The following is a 27396-nucleotide window of genomic DNA, read 5'->3' as shown; positions in this document are numbered from 1 at the left end:
GCAGTATGCCACCCAATTGCTGGATCCATTGGGTGACACTGACGTATTTACAAACTACTCCACTGCATTGCTTTTTTTAATCTTTGTAAAGTATGGGTAAGTAACTATATTCTGTTTTTTTATTCCGTAGACTAAAATGACATTTCATGTGGTACTAAGAAATGTCATCTCTTACACATGAAACGTCATTTTAGTCTACGGAATAAAAAAACAGACTTTAGGTACCTAGGTATAATCGACGCGGCGAATGATGATTCCTATGACAGTTCATGTTTGTATGGAGTAACTTTCAATGTCAAATGTTTTTGGGCTTTTTTTTTGGTATTTTAACACATTTGTTTATTTAGAAATATAACAATTAAGTAATAAAAAGACGATAAAAACCTATTTCTTTAATTATTTCTTAAATAAAGTCTATCCAAAAGCTAATTGGCGGAACTGTCATAGCGATCAACATTCGCCGCGTCGATTATAGCTGATTTGACAATACAATTTGTTCAGATTAACCCACTCCTACCTTCCGTGAGCCTAATATCCTGGGATCCAATTCCTATGTTTTAATTACTGAGTGATTAATAAAAATAATGAACAATAAAATATGGAACTTTTTTTTAAGTTAGCTATACCTCAGCCGATCTGAGGCTCAATTTTTTTTTTTTTTTTATTTACACAAAGGGTACATGCTTACAAACAAAATTTATGCATCGCCAAACTGTAACCAGTTTGTTGACGATTGAAGCGCTCAATAACAAAATGGAATCATGCACCTGAACAAAATAATTAACAGCTGAGACAGTAATCCTTATATATAACATAAAAACTAACATGCACAAATACCTAATAAGTAAATAAATTTTCCCAATGTTCAATTTTCTAAAAGGTATGTATTCTGACTTAACATACTTGAAATAATATTTTTTAAAGAACTAAAATAATTTATTTACATTATTAATACTGGAAAGTGACATACTGGAATCGTATTGGTCAAAGAATCTCGTTTACGCTCACGTGCGAAACAAATTCATAACCATTACAAAGACCAATAATAAAAAAATGCATCCTATTCAAAAATATTAAGTACTTAAATCACACAAAAAGGGTCCCATAAATTATTTTCTTACTTGCAACAAATATTATTTTTTAATATTTACTAGGAATTGGTCATTAATTATAAAAAAAATTAGTCAAATCTTTTAGTCCTGATATATTTATTATTGAAATTTGAGAAAATTGTTACTATACTATTTTTTTCTATTTATATGACAGGTACAGGTATTAAATTGGAATTATAATTTTGAGAGCTGAATAAAGCTCCCGATATCCTGATATTGTTTACATTCATTAAACTGCGACTTTACCAGACAACTTCGAAACTAATGGACGTTAGTTCAAAGTAAAAATATGGCGCTTAGGACCTTTTGTCCAAACAGCATTAAGGACAAGCGTTCTCTTTTGAGGCAAGGACACCCCGCTCATTAGAACTTCGGTTTTTAATTACACCCGATGGTATACACTGTGGACTCTAAGTTAACGAAATAAGAGCCTTTTTTGAATGTTTTCTTATAAAGAACAAAGTCATATGACCCTAGCATGGTACATAAGTCGTACTTTGACACCTAGTGCCTAAGATTTGAAATGTCCTTTACATTTAGTATAAAATAGATTTAGTTTTGATAGCCCTTTTATTTCAATCCCTTTTTCGGGTTCCATACCCAAATGGGGTAAAAACGGGACCCTATTACTAAGACTCCTCTGTTCGTCTGTTCGTCTGTCTGTCACCAGGCTGTATCTCATCAACCGTGATAGATAGTTGAAATTTTCACAGATGATGTATTTATTTCTGTTGCCGCTATAACAACAAATACTAAAAAGTACGGAACCCTCGGTGAGCGAGTGCGACTCGCACTTGTCCGGTTTTTTTTTCTATTAAGCCAACTTTTTTTGTAAGGTTTTGCTTAGAGTTTGCGGGGGGGGGCCGCAAATATAGTCTAGTTTCCAAGTGAATTTTTTCATGGCAATTTCCTTATATAAAAACTATAATTTTGCATTAGCCTCCTCTTATTTTATAATTTGGGTCTATTAATTTATAATTTGGGTCTATTAATTTATAATTTGGGTCTATTAATTTATAATTTGGATCTATTAATTTATAATTTGGGTCTATTAATTTATAAATTGGATCTATGAATTTATAATTTGGGTCTATTAATTTTTCCACCCCATAATTGATCAAACTAAGACTGTCAGGCTCGAGACTCCTTCGAGACTGGTTCGAGCAATTCCATTTAACCTTGTGGTTTATCTCCATGTCTATGCATAAAAACAATCGTTTAGTTTAGCTTATACACATAAGAAAATAAAAGGATAAAAAACTAATAAAAACTCAATAGGTTTACTCGTTAATCACAAAAAACCGCAAAAACACCATAATAATACCATAATATATACTTTTGCGTGCATAGTGGGCAATGAGGTCAAACAATGACATTACTTAACCGAGAGCTACATTTTTTGCTACAATCATTAAGGGCCACTTGCACCATTCACTAACCCGAGGATAACCGGTTAAGCCTGGAGTTACCATGGTTACCAGTACAATTTGACACTGGATTAACGGTTTAACCGGTTAACCCCGGGTTAGTGGGATGGTGTAAGCGGCGCTAAGAAGCTATTTATTGACAAGATTCGAGACAACATTTAATTAACATGAAAAGCATCGAATACTAAAAATATTTTTATGGTAGGTACCTAATATACTGCCTTTATTTTAATGACTAAGTTTAGAACATAATATTCGAATTCAAAGCTTAATTACGATTCTTATTGGTACGTATTTAGTTTCAAATAGCTCCACACGACGGTAGATACATTTATAAATATTTACATATACATAAAGAATAAGAATAAGATACCATTTATTGCCACACACAATTAAAATCTGTTCGTTTACAAAACATAAGATAAAAAAATTGCATGCGCGGCAAAAGGAACGGGCTCAGCATATGCTGCGTCAGCCATTTCATTACAAATTGACTTTTAAGATTTTTGATCCATTTTAAAAATGCCCTACGCCCTGCTCAGAAGGCCAATGAGATCTTACCACAGATATAATTATGTGTTGAGTTCTATACACTTTTACCTGATTGAGTCTTCAGCGAATTGTATTAAATTCTTGAAAATTTTATAAACTATATCATCAGTCTTTAAATTAATATTCACATTATTAGAAACAAGTTACATCCGAAAATACATACCTATGCACCTTGTTATGGCATTGCAGACTCGATCATATACTTATAGGTATGTAAGTTTTTAAGCAAGATGCAATTTTATATTTTTTTTTGTATAATTTGGGAAGTATATACAAATATGTTACCTGTACCTATCCTAAAACTCCCAGATGTGATAAATTTCAGCGTAATATTTTAATTATGCCATACAGATGGTTTAAAACTATCTTATAGTTACCACGTTTAGGGTCTCTGACAAGCTCGGTTTTCCATACAAACGTAGTTCCGCTCTCATTTTAAAACGACTAGTTTGATTTCTTTGAAACTTTGTACTTACAATAGGATCTATGTCTGTAATTAGTTTATGTAGCTTCAGATACCATAGTTAAAAAAATACAGTGAGTTTAAGTTTTCATACAAAACTTGTTTTTGCTCTATTTTGTTTGTTTTATATACTGGAGCTATATAAACTAATTTAAGACCTAGGTATACCTCATGTTATTGTATGTGCAAAGTTTTATTACAATCCAACACGTAGTTTTAAAATGAGAGCGGAACTACGTTTGTATGGGAAGGTGCAATTTGGCCGAGCTTGCCGGGGATGACTCACGCTAGAACGAACGGTCCGGATACGGGACGTGGCTTCCGACACTTCTTTTTCTATAACAGGTGATCGGTGATGATGCTTTCATAGAAAACTGAAGTGTCAGGCGTCCCGGCCCGAGAAAAAATGCAAAAAAAAAACCACGTTAAACGTACGTACGTTAAATAACTAGTATGTACTCAGTGAGCTAGTTTCTTATGTATTAAGAATAATATCTGTCAAAATTTTATTAATATAGGTACAGACTTTCTCCATATCGAGCACCTTTTATATGGCACGTACGTTCATATTAGCACAGTTAAATTACTACGTCTCTTAACGTTTCCTTAGCGTGATATATTACGTATGTACTCGTAACTCTACAATGACAAAATTGCATAACTTGGCCGGAAGTAACTCGACCTTGCTCGACACTTTCACATGTAGGTCAATGTACGTACAAGGTTTCTTCGACCTTAGCGGACCGGTGTGGGTCTAAACAGACAAAAACTGCACCATTATGTTGGATTTTGCATGGACTTTATCCTTACATAAATCTTCGCCCCGGCTTCGCACGGGTAGTTAAACAAATTTACACAAAAACTTTAAAAATTATACATAATAGACCTTCCTCTTGAATCTCTCTATCTATTAAAAAAACCGCATCAAAATCCGTTGCGTACTTTTAAAGATCTAAGCATACATAGGGACAGACATATAGACAGCGGAAAGCGACTTTGTTTAGTATGTAGTGAAGAAAGGTTTTCTTTGGGGCTCCTTTGGGGTATGAATCAAAAGTGACTGACATGAAATTGTTTAAACGAGGTAAAAAGAAAGCATCGAAAGTGGACTGGTCGACTTTTACTTTTAATTTTAATGTTGCGGCTTCGAGTTAATTAATCCATTTAAAAACATATGAAATGCCATAGATAACATTATTATTAAGGAATGTACAGTCACCTGCAATAATATGTTACACAACGCAGGCCGCAAAAATATCTGACACGATCTTATTTGTAGAGCCATAAGAACCTGTCACTTATTTTTGCAGCCATCAAAGAGTAACATATAGGTATAGGTTGGTACCTACAAACAATGGAGTTGGCAACTGTCAAAGGTTTGCAGAGATGGCGCCATCATAGCTTGTCCCTTTTTCTATGAGATTTGGCTTAAAGGGCTGGCATCCAGGGCATTAAAAAAACAAAAATTTGACACAATTCTAGGGATTGACAGGGCAAGCTATGCTGGCGCCATCTGCTAATTATTTCGACTAGCCAACCCCATTGTATAACGTTTTTCCATTCAGTATTTCAATTATTTAATAGGTACCCTAGGTAGGTTACCTATTGAGAATTGAAATACTGAACGGAAAAACGTTATACAATTGTTTTTTCACTGGGTACCAATTAATTTTGTTTAGGTTGTAAAAGTATTCGTTTAAAGCAAAATAGTTTGGATCTAAAAGTTGATCGATGTAACATTCCTACACATCGAACTACAGACATTTTATTACCTAAGGGCAGTATAGTATGAATTATCTCACATGATTTTTTCGTGCTCGGGCCCTAATCTGTTAAACAAAATTTATTGTGTCTTTTATGCAGTGCTCACACTGCTTACTGCTTATAGCCCCGACATAAGTACCGGGAACAAGCCCGTTTGAAAAGCAAATTTACCATTCTATTTATATGGTTCAAATTCATGAAACAGCACATTCGGAGAGAACACGTTTTGCTATCTCCAAAGAAAAGACAGAAGCTGTCACATAAATTTGAACCTTAATACTATCACGATAGTGGTTTTTTAAATGACATGGTTGCCTTGGCACGTGCTGAAGACCGCTCTTAAAAGAAACAAAGGCCCCGAACAGATCAGGGCCCGAGTCCGAAAAAATCATCTGAGATAATTCATACTATATTTACCTACGTGAATATGTAAGTACCACAAGACCATGTAATTCTTAACCATGAACTAGTTACTCGCAAAGGCGATCGAGATACATAATATGTTACCAACGAACATATAGAGGTCAATCTACTTTGTATAGTAATGATTAATTACCATGACGACGACCGGCAAAGATATCTTTAGATTCATCTTTATGTTGGTACGACTAAATAAATAAAAAAATAGGTAGAGTTAGACCAAGAAAAGTCTGCAACGATTTTGATAGCACACGCAGGGCAAGTGTTATTTTAAACGTCAAACTTCTATGAAATGATGACGTATATATAACACTTGCACTGCGTATGCTATCAAAATCGTTGCAGACTTTTCTTGGTTTAACTCTACCATCTTTTCGAGGTTCTAATTTGGATTTTGGATCAAGTTTATATGTTACATCCGTTCTAGAAAGCCTAATTAAAGAAATTGCATTGGTTAGCACCGCAATAACGTAACATTACTGACAAATTAAAAAATACCTTGATTTAAAAAAGTGTTTTATATATGCTCAACTCATCTTCCTAGCGTTATTTCGGCTTTTTGCCACGGCTCATGGGAGCCTAGGGGCCGCTTGGCAACTAATCCCGAGACTTCACGTAGGCACTAGTTTTTACGAAAGCGCCTGCCATCTGACCTTACAACCCAGAGGGGAAACTAGGCCTTGTTGGGATTAGTCCAGTTTCCTCACGATGTTTTCCTTCACCGAAAAGCGACTTATGGGTATATATGCTCAACTTATAAAATATAGGTAATCAAAATAATTTAGATTTTGCCGCTTTTCTAAGTGAAACTCCTCCATCGTTTTATATAGATGAGTAATGTAAGAAAACAATTTTATCGGGCGTTGTAACGAAAGATAACCCCTGGGCCACATCGTGACAAATTGTATTTAAATTGTTGCCAGTGTCTGTTTACAGTTCACAGTTTACACACGTATCATTAAAAAAGGAAAATCATTAAACCATAAAAAAATATGACGGGTACCTAATATTCGATCAATTTTAATGTTTATAGTGTTTGTCTTTAAATGCGTGCTCATGTAATAGAAGAACAAAAACAAATAACGTTTTCAAAATCAAGCATTGGACTACTAAGGCTACTAATTGACTGATCTTACAAAATATTCGATCAGTAATTTAATAATAATAAAAACAAATAAAGAAATACAAATACTCGATCTATTATTAAATAATAATAAAAAAACATAAGACAAATAAAGAAATACAAAAACTCGATTTATTATTTAATAATAACGAAAACTTTAAACAAATAAAGGAAACCGAAAAAAACAATATAAATATCGTAATTTTGAAGCAATCCGCAAAAGGACACTTTCAATTATCTTACAATCAAAACAAAAAACTCAACAAAAAACTTTTTAGGTTAATGCAATGTCAAATATGAACGGCAAAGACGAACAGCCCATAGTACCCCCATCGTCCCTAATTAGACGAGTCTCCTCTCGTTCGATACGAAACTCCATCTCCGAGGATAAGGAGAATGGAGAGAACATTAAAAGTTTCGTTCCGAAATACAAGAAGACCCCGGAAGCACTAAAGAATTATCACATGACGGATGGAGAGAGTGAGCTTGAGGTTCCTGGGACTCCGATGACACCTAGGACATCCACAACTCCTGGTTTGTATTAGTATTTTTTACCCAGATAGCTATCTCTTGCCGCCCAGAGGCCTATTTAAAGGTCTCCCGGTCCATTCTCATTTGAGTCTTTATTTTGAAGAATCAAAATTGCATTTTTCTTGGCCAGTTTTGATGTCTGGCCGCTAGAGATTATTATGCGAAATGACCATGCATATTTTGTTAATTTATGTAAATAAATGGATTTATATTAAAGTAAACAATGTCATTGACTTATTCATTTTGCTACAGACTCAGTTTCTTAATAATTTCATTTAATTGGCATGTACAAAAAAATGTTTATGATTTTATCGATATCTTAAAGGATTTGCCACACTGGATGCGTTCTGCGGGCAGCGGTCAGGTCAAACTTCAACTTCAAAGGTTGCTGTCAATGTTCTTCATACATAATGCGGGTTTGACCTGACCACTGCCCGCAGAACGCATCCAGTGTGGCAAATCCTTAATAGTCTACGTAATCAGCCGCGACAATAGAGTACCTGGAGCCTTGGGGCTTAGCCAAGATGACATCAAAATATCATGATAGAAAACGGTACATTTTTATTTTTACTTTTTGTGTGGCGTTTGTCGATGTACGATTGTAATATTGGCTAGGCCCCCTGAGATGTGGCCCCTATTCTTTGACTAGTCCTATAAATCCACGCACTGATAAAATATAAAAATTCTACCATATCGTCCATGTTTATCGAACTCTACTTATATTTTATTTAACCCTTTACCAGGCTAAGGGATATATATTTCCCACATACGGCACTTCAAACATGTGTTCTATTTTCGATCAGTAAGACTGACATTCGATTGTCATTTTTGAAATGTCAGCTTGGTAAAGGGTTGAGGCGCTTCTTATGTTCATTGACTTGAAAGTTGATAAGAGAATGCAAAACAGGTAAAGTCCTAAGTCGAAATTAAAAAGCCAAATGATTAAATACTTTAGCATTTATAAACATCAGCACCAACAGACTTAAATCCCTTTAAGTATATTAATTAAAAAATACGCCAACCTTGCCAAACAAGCAAATGTAACACACAGCCTTTATTGCATAATACTTCAGGTATTCCGTCCGTACCGTTAGTTACTGCTTATATTTAGGTCACTTATGTTTTTGTCTTAGTTACTTGCGCACTGTTCAGTGGATTTAAGGTTAATTATGTCAGGTAATTGTTTATTTAATTTCTAATAATAAGCATAGAATAATTAGTTTTCACATGTCAACTGATATGAGCTTTAAGCTCGTGTAATATCGTTTTAATTTAACGTTGACAAATGGAAATCAAAATATGTAACACAATCCAAGCAATTATATTATGTAGGTATCATGTACATTAAATCATGTATACTACAGCAATGTCGGTATGTGTATTTATGTATATAAATCTAACACAATTCATCGCATAAAATTACAATAGTAGTAAAGAAAATCTCATATTATGGAAGGCAATTTCTGTAATGAAATTTGAATACATACTAAACTTAATATGCTCTCTTATTACGTAAAGACTAGCTATCCACATATATTGATTGGTGTTTATGTTAACAATTTGTCTATTCTATGTATCTTCATAATTCAAGCTATGCGAAATAATTGGTTACAATTTCTGTAGGTAATAACAGATTGGATATTTGCATGGATATTGTTTTTGCTTATATCTGTACTCGTAATACAAATTCAGACAATTTTTCTTTAGTTTCTGGTCGAAAAACAAATACAGTTGGTCAACAAGCAGATTTCTTTTTTAGAAAAACCAACATTATTCCGATTTTACAATTATAGATTTAATGGTCAATAATTTACCAAGACGAGAATTATCGCATACACTACTTTTATATTTTTGATGTATGTTATGATCATGGTAGCAAACTCGCACAATTACAATCGCTATCAGATACATAGGAGCGGCCAAAGTGTTCACAAATATCTGACCAAGGCCTCTATTGTCAAGACGCTAAACTGGTCTACTGGCTACATTGGTCGCTTCGATATATTTGATAAAGACTGTACAGGCGACACGCTCGAAACGCCTAAATAAAAAAATCTTAGTATTCAACTTAACGTTACGAAAAGTTAGCGAGAAAGTTTCAAGATGTTTTTTGTTGCCACTCGTCCACCAAAGTTATGTTTGTATTCCAGGACACGAGAAATGCACGTTCCACCACGACCTGGAACTGGACCACAGGCCACCAACCAGAGAGGCCCTGCTACCCGATATGGCCAGCTCTTACAGATTGCTGCTCACAGGTACATAATAAACATTAATTCATCATAACCTGTACCAAAAAAAGAACCGACTTCATATCACATTCTTTTTATGGTCATAATTTAAAGTTCTACTTCACCAAATGGTAATTTCCGAGAGTAAATGCATGAGTTACCGAGGTACTAAATACCCAAATCACTGTATTGTGAAGGAACACTATAAAACAAAATAATAAATTTAAGTCTCCAAGAAATCTGGAAATGTACAAAAAAAAAGAAAACAGAACAATCCGATGAAGAAATATTAAAAGATCTTCTGTATTTTTTTTAGCTGCTTATAAAAGGCACATTTTCATTGAGTGTAAAAGTGAATCGTTCAAGCGTATAGCGTATCTTAGTAAGGGTCAAACCTTTTTGTCTTTTAATCTACAAACATCTCAAGAATAAATACATTCTTTGACGCTTTTAAGAAGGACTTGAAAAGAAAAAAAACGGCCAAGTGCGAGTGACTCGCGCACGAAGGGTTATGGTACGGCATTACGCAAAAAACGGCAAAAAAATCACGTTTGTTGTATGTTGTATGGGACTTAAATATTTAGTTTATTCTGTTTTTAGTATATGTTGTTATAGCGGCAACAGAAATACATCATCTGTGAAAATTTCAACTGTCTAGCTATCACGATTCATGAGATATAGCCTGGTGACAGACGGACAGACAGACAGACAGCGGAGTCTTAATAATAGGGTCCCGTTTTTACCCTTTGGGTAGGGAACCCTAAAAAAGACTTCAATAAAAAAGCCAGTTTTAGTTTCTAGAATAGATAATACTATATGGCAAATATACTATAATCATAATCAACTAGGGAACAAACCAAATTATTTCATGAAATATTTTTTAATTTGTTTTTAAGTAGTCACACTACTATATAAATTATAAACTGAAATAGATTACATACATTAAAAAAAAAGTTACCAAGTCCACCGGTGGCCGAGGCGGGAATCGAACCCGCGTCTTTAGCTCACAGGGTCTAGTGGTCAGGACGTTAGCTGGAAGACCTAGATGCTAAGCGTCATATCCGCATGACACGACCTAAGCCCTCCTACACGTGCACCCGCAACTCGACTGGACAACTCCATTGCGCATCCTGTGACCGCATCTTCAAGACAAAGTTTGGTTTTGCGAGCCACATTAGGGCATTTCATAATCCGGACAAGAATTGTTAATGGGGTCGCCATTGCCAGATGCGGGAAGGGAGAAGACTGAAGCTGAAGACGCGGGTTCGATTACAATAATTCAATTCGCGTCGATCAAATTGAAAATTTCTACATAATAATGGCGTTTCAGGTTTAGGAGAAGACCCAGACAGGCAGGGCCTGTTGAAGACTCCTGAAAGAGCTGCCAAAGCTATGCTGTTCTTCACTAAGGGCTACGACCAGAGCCTTGAAGGTATGATGTAATACTTCCCACTTTTTATGAAATATAGAAAATTGTTTAAAAAAAATTAACTGGAAAATGAAGTTTCCGTTTTCCAGTTAATGGTACATTGCTCATTTAAAATTCCAAGGCGCAAAACAGGCATTTATTTATAATTTATTTTTCTATCGCGTCTTTGTGTTTTGATTGTCACGTGTGGGAGGTTCAGAAGCCTGAATGCGAAAATAGACCAACGGTCAGCCGGTCCTTAGCCTCTCCTCCTAACATACAAGTGGAACTAGCATAAGCAATCAATAAAATATTATTATCAACTGTAAGACTTGTGATACTCTTGGCAATTGCGTGCGGTAGGTAGGTATCTCATAAGGTTTAATGCTAAACCATCACCTTGATTTACAGAGGTCCTAAATGAAGCCATTTTCGACGAGGACACAGATGAGATGGTGGTGGTGAAGGACATCGAGATGTTCTCCATGTGCGAGCACCATCTGGTGCCGTTCTACGGCAAGGTATCCATCGGGTATCTGCCGCAAGGCAAGATCCTTGGACTCAGCAAGTTGGCCAGGTGGGATACCGCCGTTTAGTCAAAATATTTTTCGCCAAATTTCACTTCCCAACAAACTTATGGCATCAGTTTCATTTCCCAAATGAAATTTTAGCAAGTTTTTTACTTCGCAACCATTTCATTTCCCAACCCCATACATGCGAAATGAAAATGACGTACGGTTGGGTTAGGTTAGGTTGGATTATGAAAATTTGCGTAAAATTGTTTGGAAAGTAATACTTTGGGAAACGATTTTTGGCAATACATTAGTAAACCTGGCCAGGTATGTCATTTTAAGGATTTTCTGGTTTCAAAGGCCCAGGTTCAATCCTCTACCTACAACAACACCGCTGCCTACTGGGCATCCATCGTGTAAAAATAAAAATGGAACCACGACACGAAAAGAAGAAGAAGAAGAATCCTCTACCTTCCCTTAGTGGAATCGATGGTCGGTGGAGCACTAAAGGATCTTGGAAGCAATTAAAGTGGAATTTTTAAACAAGACGAAACTTTGTTGACTTTAACTTTCATGGGTACCTATTGCCAATTTGCAACAATATCATAATTACGAGTATAGGTCAGTTAATCAGACATTGCACGTTACCGATAACCTCATGCTGGAAAAATGTTGTCGAGAACAAGCTTAAACGAATTAAACACTATTAGTAAAGATAGCTAGTTATTAAATGGATCATACACAGATGTATTTAATGTGCACATTTTCTTTTCCGTCCCCAAAAATTAAAACATTGGATCTTCAATTGCCCACAATTCCTAAACCCCCGTAAGCTACGTCGGAACTCGGAACCAGTTTTGGCCGATGTAAGAAACACGGATCCGGTACAGTCGAAGGCAAAAATATCGATCCAGACAAATGGCTCAAAAATATGTGAACACGACTAAGGTGTAAGAGCTACGCATATTTTTGAAACTGGGAATGTATATATATTTATGCCCTTGATTGTACACAAGAGATATGTTTTTATTTGTTCGTCTTTATGACCCAAATACAAAGCTAGAGTTAAAGTACCTTTTTCCAAAAAAAACAGTAATCCTGTTCTACAAACTTTTTCAAAAAAAAAATAGCCTTTAAACCGGAATTTTCTAACAAATTCCTTTCCAAATTCCAGAATAGTGGAGATCTACTCCCGCCGCCTGCAGGTGCAAGAGAGACTGACCAAACAGATCGCTATTGCCGTCACCCAGGCCGTCCGACCGGCGGGCGTCGCCGTCGTCATCGAAGGAGTGTAAGTATCGTGTATCTCTTTCACTCTTGGTTGGTCTTAACAAGGGTAAAGCGATAGCATTACGATCCAAGTCGCTAGTTAATTTTGCGGCAAGTATTAGTAAACGCATGGCACAATGCATCCGATTCGCACGTCGCTCCGATGTTTGAGCGAGACGACGCTATGCGCGTATTATACGACATCCCGCATGCACGTCGGAGCGACGCAGTGCAATGTGCCATGCGCCGTAGAGTGCATGTAGTGCAAAGTTATCTACTCCCTAAAACACAGACCAAATAGATTGACTTCGTGATTACTCTTTCTCTCGCATCATCTTCTCTAGGCAACTTCTATTTTTACTCTGGCCCACACACATTTCATGGTATGCAGTGTAAATAAAGTGAGAAGAAACACCAACAACTCACTTGATTTTTAATGCGTTTTTTAAAATAGGATAGTGGACACATGTTGAATTTTATAACTAAATATAATTAAATAGATAGAACATGAGCAATATATATATCACATTAAATTGAAAACTTAAAAAATATACTTATGGAAATAATAATAAAATACAAGACCTCTAAGTTTCGAAAAAAAAAAAAACAATTTTTTAAACTTTGTAATAGGAAAAAAATAACGGTACCATTCGATTCCTTACATTTTATTTAAAAAAATATTGTATAGCAACAATATACATAAACGCAACATTTCACCGACAGAATCGCAATTTCCTTGTTTCCCATACACCGAAACGGCTTCTAAGCAAAGCGGCTTCTAAGCAGTGACACAGTGACATTACGATGTGTTGCCATTTTGTTAGAGCGTTTCGTCAGTAAAGTGCGGGTGCAAGACTTTGACCATCATTTGTGACTTTTGTATTGATTTAAGACAATGGATCCCATACAGACAATTTGGTCTCAAAACAAACCTGATCGACTGATACCATTAAAAAAATTATCAACTACTCAATTGTTCTTTGTGACATTTTGTGGCCTGCATGAAAGCAATGAAAAAATAACCTAAGTAGTAGGTACATGGTATCATAAAAAGAGGATTTTTTCTATACTTCATAAAATTAATATCCAATTTTCTTCCACAGACACATGTGCATGGTGATGCGTGGGGTCCAAAAAATTAACAGCAAGACCGTGACCTCCACCATGCTGGGCGTGTTCCGCGACGACCCCAAGACCAGGGAGGAGTTCCTCAACCTCGTGCACTCCAAGTGAGAACGATGCCGTCGCTACCACTCGCTCGAGCCTTAAACTCTCAAGCCTTAAGCCTTTAAGGCTAGATCGAGCCTTTAAGGCTTGAGCTAGGGTTCGGTCGACCCTTAAAGTCTCAAGCCCTTGAGGCTTGGACTGCGACTTAAGGCTCCAGCAAGCGCTAGGCTTCATTGATAGCCTCTGAAATTAATTATGATTATTAACGCAAATTAAATTAGCAAAATAACGCTTGGTTTTATTAAGTTTTGTTAAAGATCTTTAATTAAAGTACTTTTTTCTTTCTTTTTCTTCTTCTTAATGTCTAATGATTTATAAATCTTAATAAAACCAAGCTTCAGAACTCGAATATAATGCACGAAATGACTAAGCTTGCCAATTTTCAATATGATACAAAAGAATTACGGAGTGGATGATATTTTTATTAATTACTGATGCGTTATTGGTTTTGACTTAAAATCAAGAACAATAAAAATGTGTTACTAAATAAACACTCATAAAAAACTATTTTTGATGGTCTGCACGTAAAGTTTTTTTATTAGACAATGTATAACACCAATATTTATTGAACGACATCGTACATCGTAGTAGAAATTAAAAAGTGGCAACACTGTAGTCTCGTCCCTTTCAAATCAATCTAAGAAAAAAGGGACGACACTACAGTGCTGCCACTTTTTAATTTCTACTCTTTTTTGCCAGACTGTAAGCTCAGTGATTTTGTGCGTTATTTTGTTTCTTTTTTATTGGCTGCTTTTTTTTTTATTAAAAAGCGTTGTTTCTTTTGAATTAAATTAATTTGAATCCGGATGCAAAATTGTTATTATCTTTTAAATACTTTATTCTTATTGTTCTGTATTCAGTTTCATATCTTTTTATTTCTTTGCTTTCTTTTGTACTTTTTTCCAGTATTTAAGTTATTTTGTAAACGGGATTTTATAACTGCCTTAATTTTAGGTATATTAGTTTGCTTTGCTTGTGAGAATGTATTCGTTATAAATATATTTTTGTAATTGAAATTTACTTAGGTAACTTAATACAAAAGAGCAAAAGTTTACATGACAATAAAATAGGATTTTATGAGAAATTTGGTAATATATATTGCCCAATTACCACGTTTCTCATAAGTTAATTGAAATTTAGGCATTTTATATTAATTTAGTTATATTTTTATTGTTGTAAAATCGAAAATAAGTGGACCAATCCATTTGTAATATTATTTTTAATTTAAACAAAAATCTCAAGTGATTCATGGCTGATGCTTGACATTTTTGAAAATACTTATACATATTTTTGATGTTTTATTTATAAATTTTATATTTATGCCAATGACGTTGCCTTAAAATGAAATTATGAATGTAATCATTTTTGATGTTTTAAATTATACAAATAATGAATGTAATTTGAAAAGTATTCTCATTTAAACAATAAAGGTTTTATTTTAAGTTGAATCTGTTCTTTTACTAAGTAGCCCTTTCACAAACGAATATACAAACTTCCTGACAACAAAAAGCACAACTGAGCCCTATTCAGATTTACCACCTTATTACGATTTTGATCTCATTTTGACACTACCTTGAAGATCGCTCACGTTAATTGGTGCATGCGAAAACAAGTGAGTCTAGCGTGCGGTGCGCCCCACTAAGGGCCACTTCCACCATCCCACCCTAACCCGGGGTTAACCAGTTAAACCGTTAACCCAGTGTCAAACTGTACTGGTATCCATGGTAACTCCAGGTTTAGCCGGTTAACCCCGGGTTGGGTTAGTGGAATGGTGCAAGTGGCGCTAAGACGGTCGTCAAGGTCGTGTCAAAACCAGAGTTTTGAATGATTCACGGTTAGTTTCACTAGACTTATATTGATCGGGATATAGACCTTGATTACCTTTTGTATTGGGTAAAGGTAATCACGGTCTATATCCCGGTCAATATAAGTCTAGTATCAAAACCAGTTCAACACAAACAGTTAAATCTGAATCAGGCTCACTGTGTCTACACATTTTCATTTTGTAATGAAATAATCTGTTCCGAAATACGTCTTTAAATTGTTAAATAATTCAATACCCTAATAAAATAAGTTATGGTGCGATCTTAGGGTTCATAAAATTAATTAAGAAAAATACTATTAGCCTGATAGCAACACATACATAAAAATTTGGAAACAAATAAATGGGTAAGTCCACTTAAACTATTTTTTGTCTTTATATTTTGTATTTAATTTAATATCAGTATAAATAGGAATGTTTAATTGATTTTATATGAATAAACAAAAATACGTACTCAAAAGCATTTACAAAATCAACTAGCAGTAAAATAATGAAAGTACCTGCAATTAATGTCATCGCTATTGACAGGGTGTACCTAGTATTTTACAAACTCGTGGGTTACGCTGACAGATTTGGCGTTTTTACGAGTAGGTTATAAATTATATGGAGATGACACCTGTCACCCTACTCATTGATTTGGAAAATATTATAGTGATTGAAATTAAATCTCACGGTAAGTATAATAAGCAATTGGAATGACATGACCCCATAGACATAGTATATACAAGTAGTTATAGACGCGCCGCCGGCCGCCGAGCAACCGGGGGTAAGAGAAAGAATATTCAATCTCCCAATCCATTTGGTCCCAAATAAACGTTTTATCTATCTATCTATCTATCATATAAAATTTGGGCAGCATAGGACTTTTTCTCCTTCACTCTTATAAATTCCGGTATTTCGCCATCGTCTCCTACCTATGATGCCACCCGGTCGGTAATAAGGACAAAGCATGGCACTATTTTCTCTTTCTTCTTATAGGAATCGCAATAAGACTATCTTTCTCTATCAAAGAATGTCAGGCCCTTATTAGTGGTAGAGGTTAGTATCTGCCCCGCAATACATTATAATATTGTATAGTATTTTATTGTTTTTATTTTTCAGGTCAAACGATGGTGTTTTAGTCAGCCTACCTGGTTTTAAACCTAGAGAACCTAAAAGCCGATCACACCTTTAACGAAGAAAAATCGCGGAACAAGAATTACAAGCAATGATTAAGTCATCAAACGTACCTATAGAAATATTGAGTATACTCGTAATTTATTTATTATATTAAAAATGTACTGAGTTAAGTCATTGTTTTTTTCATTTACGCTGAAGAACATATATATAAACCGAAATAAAGTGACTAAAGCCTCCAAATAAAATGGCATTGGTAACATCGATACCTGCGGTGGTTGCATTATTATCGCTTGTTACTATGCCTGTCACTTTCGCACTTACATGCTTGTTAGAACGTGACAGGCATGGTGGTAGGCGATAAAAATACCGTGCTAAGCCCGCAGATCAGCCGATATGTAAAATTTGTAAAATAGTTATTTGTTATACAAGGGTGCAAAGTTGTATTTTACCCGCGAGTGTGGAATTGAAACACGAGCAAGCGAAAGGATTCTATAGTTGAACCACGAGCGAAGCGAGTGGTTCTAAAATAGAATCCTGAGCGTACGAGTGTTTCAACACACGAGAAGTAAAATACATTTGCACCCGTGTGTAACACAAAACTTTTCCCCTCACTATAGCGAGGAAAGTGCAACATCCACAGCCGTTAGATCATCTTCATCACTGGAATCACTAATTTTTTTACGATATTATAACAGAAAACACTAGAAATTCTCATTTTTACGTGAGTCGGTGAGAAGAACAGTAAAAATTTTGTTGACAATGTTGATGTTTAAGAAAGGGGCAAGTAGGTAATTTTGGAAAATATTTGTCAGATCGTCAAGACAGCACCACTAACCTTTCCGGGAGATGGGATCCGCAGACAGGACTCGGGCAGGGCACAATTCTTCAGGTAGGTATCCGAATTCACGAGGTTCACAAGGAGCACCACACCGGCGGCCAGGTGCATGTCTATTTTACGTCTGTCATAGGTCGTGTCAACTAATTAGATGGTCGCGCGGGCGGGGTGTGTGGCGAGGGGGGGGAGGGGACAAATCTGCATACATAGATAGTATTTTGAACATACCCCCGCCCTAAACATCACCATGTTTACGAGAGAAGAAAAGATATATACATATGGAATTTGTTGCATTCTGGAATGGATTAATTGACAGGTTTATCAACGGGTAAACGAATAATCCTATTGGTGGGCCTGGTCAGTACGCCGGTAGCCGTCCGGACTTGTACCACGCGCACAACGCCGTCCTTCCCAGGACGGATTGATATGATGCGACCGCGTCGCCATTCTAACGGAGGAACATTCTCTTCTCTAAGGAGTACTAAGTCCCCAACGACGGGGGGCTCTGTATGTGATGCCCATTTAGGCCTTGTCTGCAAGGTACATAGATATTCTGTTTGCCATCGTGACCAGAAATGTTGAAACATCTGTTGCACCAGCTGAAATCGGGTGAGCTTATTGGTTTTAATATCCTGTAGCGGATATTCAGGAATGGCAGTAAGGGGTTCTCCAATAATAAGGTGTCCTGGTGTCAGAATCTGAAGATCGTTAGGGTCCGGCGATAGGGGGCACAAAGGCCGAGAATTAAGGGCCCCTTCAATTTTTGTGAAAACCGTCGTAATTTCTTCATACGTGAGGGGGGTATCTCCGACTACTCGTTTTAAGTGGGCCTTTGCTGATTTTACGGCCGCTTCGAATAGGCCGCCCCAGTGAGGGGTGTCCAGGTAATGTTTCGTTTTGCCATCTCTGAGCCTATTGTATATTTGTTAAGGTTTAGGAAATTGTGAACTTCAATAAGATGATTGTCCGCGCCTACATAATTTCGTCCACAGTCTGAACGTATAAGGGAGGGTGAACCGCGTCGGGAGGCAAAACGTGTGAGTGCTGCGAGGAAGGCTTCGGTAGTCAGGTCCGAGACTACCTCGAGATGGACCGCTTTAGTCGCAAGACACACGAAGATACACAGATAGGTTTTTACGAGTCTCCGGTTACGTACAGCTTGTACTTTCGTATAAAACGGGCCAGCAAAATCTGTACCGACTCCCTTAAATGCACGTGCGACCGTTACACGGTCTTTTGGGAGATCACCCATGAAAGGTTGTTTCGCGATTGCATTTAAACGATAACAAGGCAAGCATTTAAATACTGTATTATTTATTAGTCGTCGAACTGACAGGATCCAAAATTCACGGGCTAATATACTATGTAACGCGCCAGGTGGGGCATGTGAGTTTTCTATGTGGTAGTGCAGGATTAGAATTTTCACGAAATTACCAGTTTTTGGGAGAAGCAAAGGATGACGTGCATCGAATGGTAAATCAGAGTGCCGTATGCGGCCACCTACTCTGATTAAACCAGTTGTATCAAGAAAGGGATTTAACTTTTGAATAGGGGAACGAACTGTTAGTCCACGTTTTAAAAGATCAATTTCTGTGGTGAAAGAGGTAGTTTGTACAAGCCTGATGAGGAAGACAAGGGCATTTTTTCTTTCAGTTGCAGTCAGGAAGGGGGAGGTATCCCGGTGGTTAGGTGATCGAGCATTTTTATTAAACCTAAGAATAAAACCGGTTACGCCAATTAGTTTCTGGAATGAGCTGAAGCGTTCTAGGAGAAAGTCAGGACTTGGAATGCAACTTGCACTGGTGACTAAGAGACAACGTAGTCCAGGAAGTTGTGCGATCGGGCACAATTTGTCAGATGGCCAACTAGATGGTGGCTCTAGCAACCACTTCGGACACCACCAGAGTGGGTGATTTAGGAGCGCACGAGGGGATAAACCCCGGGAGGCGCAGTCGGCAGGGTTAAGACTGCCGGGAACATGTCTCCATATTGATGGGATTTCAGCATTTTTAATCTGAGATACGCGATTAGCTTCGAAAGTTTGAAGTTCATGTGGTGAAGTATTAAGCCAGGCAAGAGTAATTTGACTATCCGTCCAAGTATAGATGGCGTCTAACACTATTGACTTCTGCAGACAGGAGACAACGTGTTGGACTAATTTTGAAAGGAGCGCAGCTCCCTGCAATTCCAATTTTGGAATTGTGAGACGGGTCCGAACTGGGGAGACCTTTGTCTTGGACATTAACAAATGAACGGAGGAATTATTTTGCTGATCTACAGCGCGAAGATAGATTACGGCAGCGAATCCGGCCTCTGAGGCGTCACTAAAACCATGTAAAGTATAAGTCTGAGGTTTCGGGGGGAAAATACATCTAGGTATTGAAATCTGTTGTATGGTACTCATCAGTTCCTCAGTAAATGTTAACCATTCGGTCGTTAGCTCTGGAGTAAGTGGGGCATCCCAATCAAGGCCCGAAAGCCATAGCCGCTGTATAAAAACCTTGGCTTTAAACACGATGGGTGAAATCCAACCGCTGGGGTCAAAGGTACGAGCTATCAGAGATAGCACCTTTCGTTTAGTAGGGCATTTATCACAGTCTACGCGCGTCGTATATGTGAATGCGTCAGTCACGGGATTGAACTGGACTCCAAGGACCGCTACTGTTTGGGGATTTTCAACATCTCGGATTGTATGAAGGGGTTGGAGGTAATCAGGGGGGAGGTCATTTAACAATTCTGGCTTGTTTGAAAGCCATTTCCGCAGTTCATAACCGCCGGCACGCATTACAGATTGTAATTCAATTTTAAGGTCACGAGCTTCTTCAAGAGTTGAGGCTCCTGTCAGGCAATCGTCAACATACACGTCGGATTCAATTACCGCAGCTGCGCGAGGGTACTTGGAGCGTTCTTGTTCCGCCAGTTCAAGAAGTACGCGAATCGCAATATAGGGACTTGATCGCAAGCCATAGGTATTGGTATTAAGTTCATAGGTAAGGAGAGGTTCCGAAGGGGACTCGCGCCATAAAATTAACTGAAACCGCCTGTCCTCGGGATGTATCCACGACATTCGAAACATCATACGGATATCAGTAACAAATACAATTGCATGCCTACGAAAATTTAGAAGTATGTGGGTAATATCTCGCTGTAACTTGGGACCTGTGTGTAAACACTCATTAAGAGATATTCCGTTCGAGCTTTTACTGCTGCCATCAAAAACTACGCGGAGCTTTTCACTGTCAGAAGCTTTAAATACTCCGTGGTGGGGTACATAATAATGTTCTACTGAACGCAAATCTACGGAGGATACTGACATGTGATTTAAACTCTGATATTCGCGCATGAATTCAATATATTTTGATTTTAGCCGTGGGTTCATTTGTAACCGCTTCTCTAAGTTAAGGAATCTTTTTTCAGCTATGCCGCGGGTCTCACCGAGGGAGGGACGATCACTTAAGAAGGGCAATCTGGTTACGAAGGTACCGTCAGAGTTTCTAGTAGTGGTGGTCTTAAAAAGTGTCTCACATTCAATATCTAAAGGGTTGGGTTGAGGTGGTTCAGGGGGTTCCTCTATTTTCCAGAATCGCTCAACGACTTGAGTTAAAGAGAGGGCAGTCATAGGGGGCTTTGAGGTAGGGAAATTCGTAACTGGCCCAGATAGGATGTAACCAAAATTTGTTGATATAGCTGTTAGACCACAGGGTTGTAGTTGAATTACGTCGGATTGTAAAAGAGATCCAAAAACATCGGCTCCTAATAAAACATCTATTTGTCCGGGTTTATAAAATAATGGATCGGCGAGGTGTAGTGATCGTGTTGCCGATCGGACAGATAGGGGCAGTTCCACATCCGGGTGGATACCGGCAATGGTATCTACAACCATAGTTGAGGTGACCGTAGTAAGTGGTGAGGAGGAGTGAACAGGCTTGAACGTGACAGGGATACAATCGCGTATTGACAAGGCGGGAATATTTCCAATGCCATAAAGTACCATTGGCGACGAGGGGGGAGGGGTTAAATGCACATTGAGCCGGGTTACGGCTAAGTTACAAGTAATCATACAACCTTGGGCACCATTATCAATCAGAGCCCGTGCTTCAACGTAATATCCGTTAGATGTTTTCATATGAATAACAGCAGTAGCGAGTACGACCAGATCCGGGTTTATAATTATTGAAGCACGAGAAGGGAGTGGGGGAGGGGGGCTGTCTAGTTAATGTTGACTCTCGCGGTGAGAGCCCTTATAAATTTCATGCCGAGAAGGGCGTGGAGACGCTGCACGCCTATCTCTACTAGTGGTAGGGGTAGGGGAACGCACATCACGACGAAAAGGTGGTGAAGAATACCGGGTAGGGGAGTGGTTTGGAGAGCGGTGCCATGTCCTAGAAGGAGATGGAGGGGGGGATGCACGGGGTGAGGTCGGTGAAGTAGGACGGGGTGAAGAACGGTTCATGACGTAATAGCGAGCACCCCCGCCCGTGCGAGGGTGGGGGGAGCTAGGTCTGGCTGGTTCAGGAGAGCGACGAAAGGCAACCGACCTATTCTGCGGGTTTCCACGAGGGTATACCGGGTTTCGCGGGTCATTAAAGCACAAAAGCGTGTGATGGGTAGGACGGCGGCAAGTACTGCAACGATAATCACGCGTACACGATGCGATTGAGTGTTTATCTAAACATCTATAACACAGGCCATTTGATTTTACGAAATTCGAGCGGTCGCGGGGATTCATATCCAGAAAGTCTCGGCACTCACGCAAGTAATGAGTTTGGCTCGAACACATAGGACACTTCGATGAACGCTCGTTAGATTCAACGACCAACGCATGACGTGAGTCACGTGACTCACGTGGGGCTCTCGGCACCGTACCGGTTTTGGAGTAGGAAGGCGCGGCATCCACCAGAGAGGTATTTCCGACGTTATCGTGGTGCCGGCATTCTTCTTCTAGAAAATCTATAAGCTTATCAAAGGTGGGTAGATCCCTTTGGACGTCCCCGTGGCGGCGTTCAAAACGTGACCTCAAGTCCGCGGGAAGTTTTCCAAAACAAATGTGAACAAGAATATATGACCAATGTTTCACAGGTAATTCGAGTCGCTCTAAACAACGATAGGCAGTAAGTAAAGGATTGAGGAAACTGGCGCGTAGCCCAGTCAACCGAGGACTAATTTCGGGCAGGGATATTATTTGGGAAATGTAGGTATCGGCAAGGACGCGTGTATTATGGTATCTTCTTTTAAGAAGGTCACGGGCTACACAATAATTACCGGCTTCGACTTTCAAATGTTGTACCAAACGTTTTGGTTCGTCAGATAAGGCACTCATTAAATAATGCATTTTATGGGTAGGTAATAAATCACTTCGAGTGTCAACGACGCTGTCAAATTGATCAATAAAGCTAATCCAGGCGTCCGATCGCCCACTAAACCGTGGGATTGGGAGATCAGGTAGTTTTTGGGGACGCGGCGGGAGGTCATAATCAGCGGCGACAATAGTGGCCCTATCGGGCACCGAACGCATTGGAGTACTCGCGGAGATAGGGGCGACTATTTCGTTACGTTTCACTTTAATATCGACAACTTGCTCGCGCACTGTCCTAACGAGGCCTTCAACATAGGTATATTCCTCCACATCTATGGCCTGATCTAATCCGCCGAGGAGCTGGGCACTAGCTTCCCGAAACTCCTTATATTGTTCTTCAAGGTCATTTACATAAACTATAAGTCGAGCGCGGTCTGCGGTATTAAGTTGTGAGTGTGCATTCGAAATCCACTGACTAGTTAATCTTAAAGTCCCGATTGACTGTCTATAATCTGGAGTTTCCGTGAATAATGTTGATCTAATTGTATCGTTTTCTCCACCCATTTTAACTCAAGCGATAAACAGCAGTTAGCAACAGGGAAATTAAATATTAATCGTAAGACACTTTAAATTGAAACTTATTCACTTGCAGATAAGGTCGAATTGGGGAACGCAGTGGTTTGCCTAACATAAATAATTATAATTACGTAAAAAGTGAACAATTCTATTTTGCAGTCAAAATACTAAGGGGTTTTAAAGAACACTAGTTAAACGAATTACTTTTAAGGAAAACGATCATATAGCATTGATTTAATTGAAGGTAAATTTCAATTCCACGTGGTAACTACTAAAACTTACAGGCAATATTGAGCCGTCGGCCCTTGAAATAAGGTACTAATTACCATACGGCGGTCGGGTTAATCTAAAGATGAGTGGATTGCAGGATACCGTTATAACATTCCAGAATGCAATTTTACGATATAAAACTATGGATAATTATGGTTAAACGGGGGAATACAATTAAGAAAAGGGGGTATAAATGACTTGATGAGGGGATCAAACCACGCTCTGCTACCAAAAATGTTTAAGAAAGGGGCAAGTAGGTAATTTTGGAAAATATTTGTCAGATCGTCAAGACAGCACCACTAACCTTTCCGGGAGATGGGATCCGCAGACAGGACTCGGGCAGGGCACAATTCTTCAGGTAGGTATCCGAATTCACGAGGTTCACAAGGAGCACCACACCGGCGGCCAGGTGCATGTCTATTTTACGTCTGTCATAGGTCGTGTCAACTAATTAGATGGTCGCGCGGGCGGGGTGTGTGGCGAGGGGGGGGAGGGGACAAATCTGCATACATAGATAGTATTTTGAACAGTTGACATTTCTGTTCTGACGTATGAAATTTCAACGATGCGTTTTGAAATTGCATCGACTCAACTTGTGCGTTCAGAATTATATTTAACATCATTATAAAAAATCTAACGTTTCTTATGGAATTTTAAGGTTTATGACTTAAAATTATTAAATAAAGCTAAATTTGGTATTTTTATTAGATTCTCAAACCATTTATTTAATGATAATTAATATCGAACGAACCATTATTATGAGCGTTTTACGTTTTGTTATCTGTCAAGCTACTTAAACACGCTCCATCCAAGGTCAAATTACTTTCCCCACTAGTGGATAAAATGCGTTTTTCCCCGCTTGTTTTAAAGGATAAAAGACGGCTTTCCGAGCTAGTGAGGGGAAAACTATTTTTTTGCGTTTTTAGAGTCTATCCTATACCTAGTATCCAGTATGACTTACATGTTCCCCTCGCATAATATGACAATGGGTCTGCAGACCCAGAATTACAAACGATGGACCGAGTGAGGCGAATTCATGCGTGTTTTTTTAAAACTGGCACAACAGCTGATATCCTAGAACAATACATGAAAAAGAAAAATAATTGCGAGGGATACAAAGTTGAGGAATTAAAGCTGAAACACAAGTACTACGCTTCCTTCTCAATCATATTACCCAGCGACAAGTACGATTATTTCATGAATCCGAATAGCTGGCCGCCAGGAATCGAAGTCAGCGAGTGGTTTCGTCACAGCTCCCGGCGCGCGAGAGGCCCGCCTGAAAGCGCTGAATGTAGTCCGACACGACGGAACTAAAGAAGACGATGACAAAAAACTGTTCCCACAAAATATGCTGCGCCAAGGTAGCTTGTCACCTAGTAACAAGACGAACACAAATTCTCAGCAGTTTAAAAATCAACTCACCGGCATCAAAACAACAAAACAAAAAATTGAATCAAAACAAGTAACTGTTATTCACCAAAATATCAATCGGTTAAAAAACAAGACATATAAGTTGGAGTGCGAGCTCGAACTTTTGAAAGAAAAAGATGTGTTATGTTTATCCGAACACTGGTTATCATCCGCCGAGATAGTGTCAGTTAATATTATGAACTTCAAACTTAGTGCTAAATTTTGTAGATCAAAACATCAAGGTGGTGGCGTCTGCATTTTCACAAGGGCGTCTCTTCTAGCCATAGAACGACACGAAGTTTCAGAACTCTGCCAAGAAATGAATTTCGAGGCCTGCGCAACCGAGCTAGTCGGGCTAAACGTCATAGTGGTATGTGTTTATAAACCGCCGCCTCAACCAGGTGAGAAAAATAACTTTACAACGTTCCTCAATTTATTGAATCAATTAATTGAGCTCCCTTTACTGAAACAATACAAAGTGCTGATTGTGGGTGACTTTAACATAGATTTAATAACTAACACAACCGAAAAAAAACTTCTGATTGATTCCGTGTCGTCCGCTGGACTTAGGTCACTTGTATCTTTACCTACACGAATCTGTAAAACGAAAGCATCATGTATAGATCATGCTTATACCAGTATGTCAAAGCACGAAATCTTAAGTACAAAATGTGTTGAAATGCATGTATCTGACCATAAATGTACTATTATAACTTTTAAAATTGACATTACTCAACAATGTAATAAGATCGTATTGAAACGACTATTCTCTAAATTTAATGTAGACCAATTTATTTTAAGTTTAAACAACTATGACTGGATATCTCTTTTAAATAAACCTGTTTGTGTAAACCTTACCGTGAACTCAATACTAGACATAATTACCTATTATTATAACTTACATTTTCCCTTAAGGAAATATCCACACAAAAGTGTAACCAGGTCTTGGGTCAATGAATCAGTCAGGGCGTTACGCTCACGTTTACGAAGTACAAAAAAACAAATGTGTAGTAACCCTGACAATTGTCATCTACCCAAAGACTTGACAGCACTAGAGACCGCGTACTTTAAAGAGTTATGTACGACTCGGAGGGATTTTATCAATAAATCCATAGCTAAAAGTGAAAACATTAGCCGTACGTCGTGGCGTGTAATTGCCGCTGAAACCGGTAAGCAAGTAAACAAAAGTGACGCGCTTGATATACTTATAAGTAGGTCAGCGGGTGTGAACGAAGTGCAGCGATGCGCCACCGTCGCTTCAGATCTAAACCGGTTTTACGTTAGCGCAAATATTAACTCACGAGTACACACTGACATTCCATTAGCACTCCAGTATCTCAATAAGCATATCGAGCGACACCCATGCGTATTTCACTTCAGTGGGTTTTCCTGTCAACAAGTGGCCAAAGTTGTGCATAAAATAAAACGCAAGAGCTCAACCGATATCAATGATATGTCGACACGCTTGTTTGACCTACTTCCGCCTTACATTATAGATATTTTTACTAGATTATTTAATGACTGCGTAACAAACGGAGTTTACCCCACTAACTTAAAAAAGGTTAAGGTTCAACCTGTGTATAAAGGAAAGGGCGAGAAACACGCGTTAAAAAATTATAGACCTATTTCGTTAATTCCGATATTTTCAAAAGTTTTCGAGCGGTTATTAAGCGACGAACTTATGTCTTTTTTCAATAGAAATGATATGTTGAATAAACAGCAATATGCGTATCAACCGGGCCGGTCAACAATTGACGCGGCGCGTGACGTAATAGGCAGAGTAATGGGTCACCTGGACGGGCGAAGGCAGGTCGCTGCGATCTTCTGCGATCTGTCACGCGCTTTCGAACTGGTAAGTCATCCGCTTCTATTAGCCAAGCTCGATCACTACGGCGTCACGGGTAACTATCACCGAGTAATTAAATCATTTCTTGATGCACGCAAACAGCTCACGTCCGTAAACGGTGCAAAATCTGATATCCTAGAACTCGGTCCCTGCGCAGTCCCCCAGGGCTCGTGTATGGGAAAC

General features: G+C 38.2%; 2 protein-coding genes across 5 annotated transcripts in view; one reads left to right on the top strand and one right to left on the bottom strand.

Annotated features, from left to right (window-relative positions):
• LOC134751839 (GTP cyclohydrolase 1) overlaps nucleotides 1–15487 on the top strand; it is a 30733-nt gene extending 15246 nt beyond the window's left edge. For 2 of the 4 annotated variants that reach the window (XM_063687339.1, XM_063687340.1), the window contains exons 2-7: nucleotides 7140–7395; nucleotides 9543–9650; nucleotides 10954–11055; nucleotides 11443–11608; nucleotides 12718–12834; nucleotides 13916–15487. In XM_063687339.1, the coding sequence (XP_063543409.1) occupies nucleotides 7140–7395; nucleotides 9543–9650; nucleotides 10954–11055; nucleotides 11443–11608; nucleotides 12718–12834; nucleotides 13916–14045 (879 nt within the window). In that variant the 3' untranslated portion in view covers nucleotides 14046–15487. Of the gene's footprint in view, nucleotides 1–7139; nucleotides 7396–9542; nucleotides 9651–10953; nucleotides 11056–11442; nucleotides 11609–12717; nucleotides 12839–13915 lie in introns of those variants that run through there. The other 2 variants (XM_063687342.1, XM_063687341.1) reach the window with 2 other exon arrangements.
• A 2633-nt stretch (nucleotides 15488–18120) lies between these two features.
• LOC134751700 (uncharacterized) lies at nucleotides 18121–24372 on the bottom strand. The gene is made up of 3 exons (XM_063687145.1): nucleotides 24262–24372; nucleotides 19548–21740; nucleotides 18121–18348 (listed from the first exon to the last, which is right to left on the bottom strand). The coding sequence occupies exons 1-3, from the start codon at nucleotides 24370–24372 to the stop codon at nucleotides 18121–18123; spliced, it is 2532 nt and encodes an 843-aa protein (XP_063543215.1).
• Nucleotides 24373–27396: the final 3024 nt, after the last annotated feature.

Source organism: Cydia strobilella, chromosome 23 (genome assembly GCF_947568885.1).
Source record: "Cydia strobilella chromosome 23, ilCydStro3.1, whole genome shotgun sequence".
Taxonomy (NCBI): Eukaryota; Metazoa; Arthropoda; class Insecta; order Lepidoptera; family Tortricidae; genus Cydia; species Cydia strobilella.
Note: the sequence above shows the minus strand (reverse complement) of the source record. Positions and strands in the feature narration are given on the sequence as shown.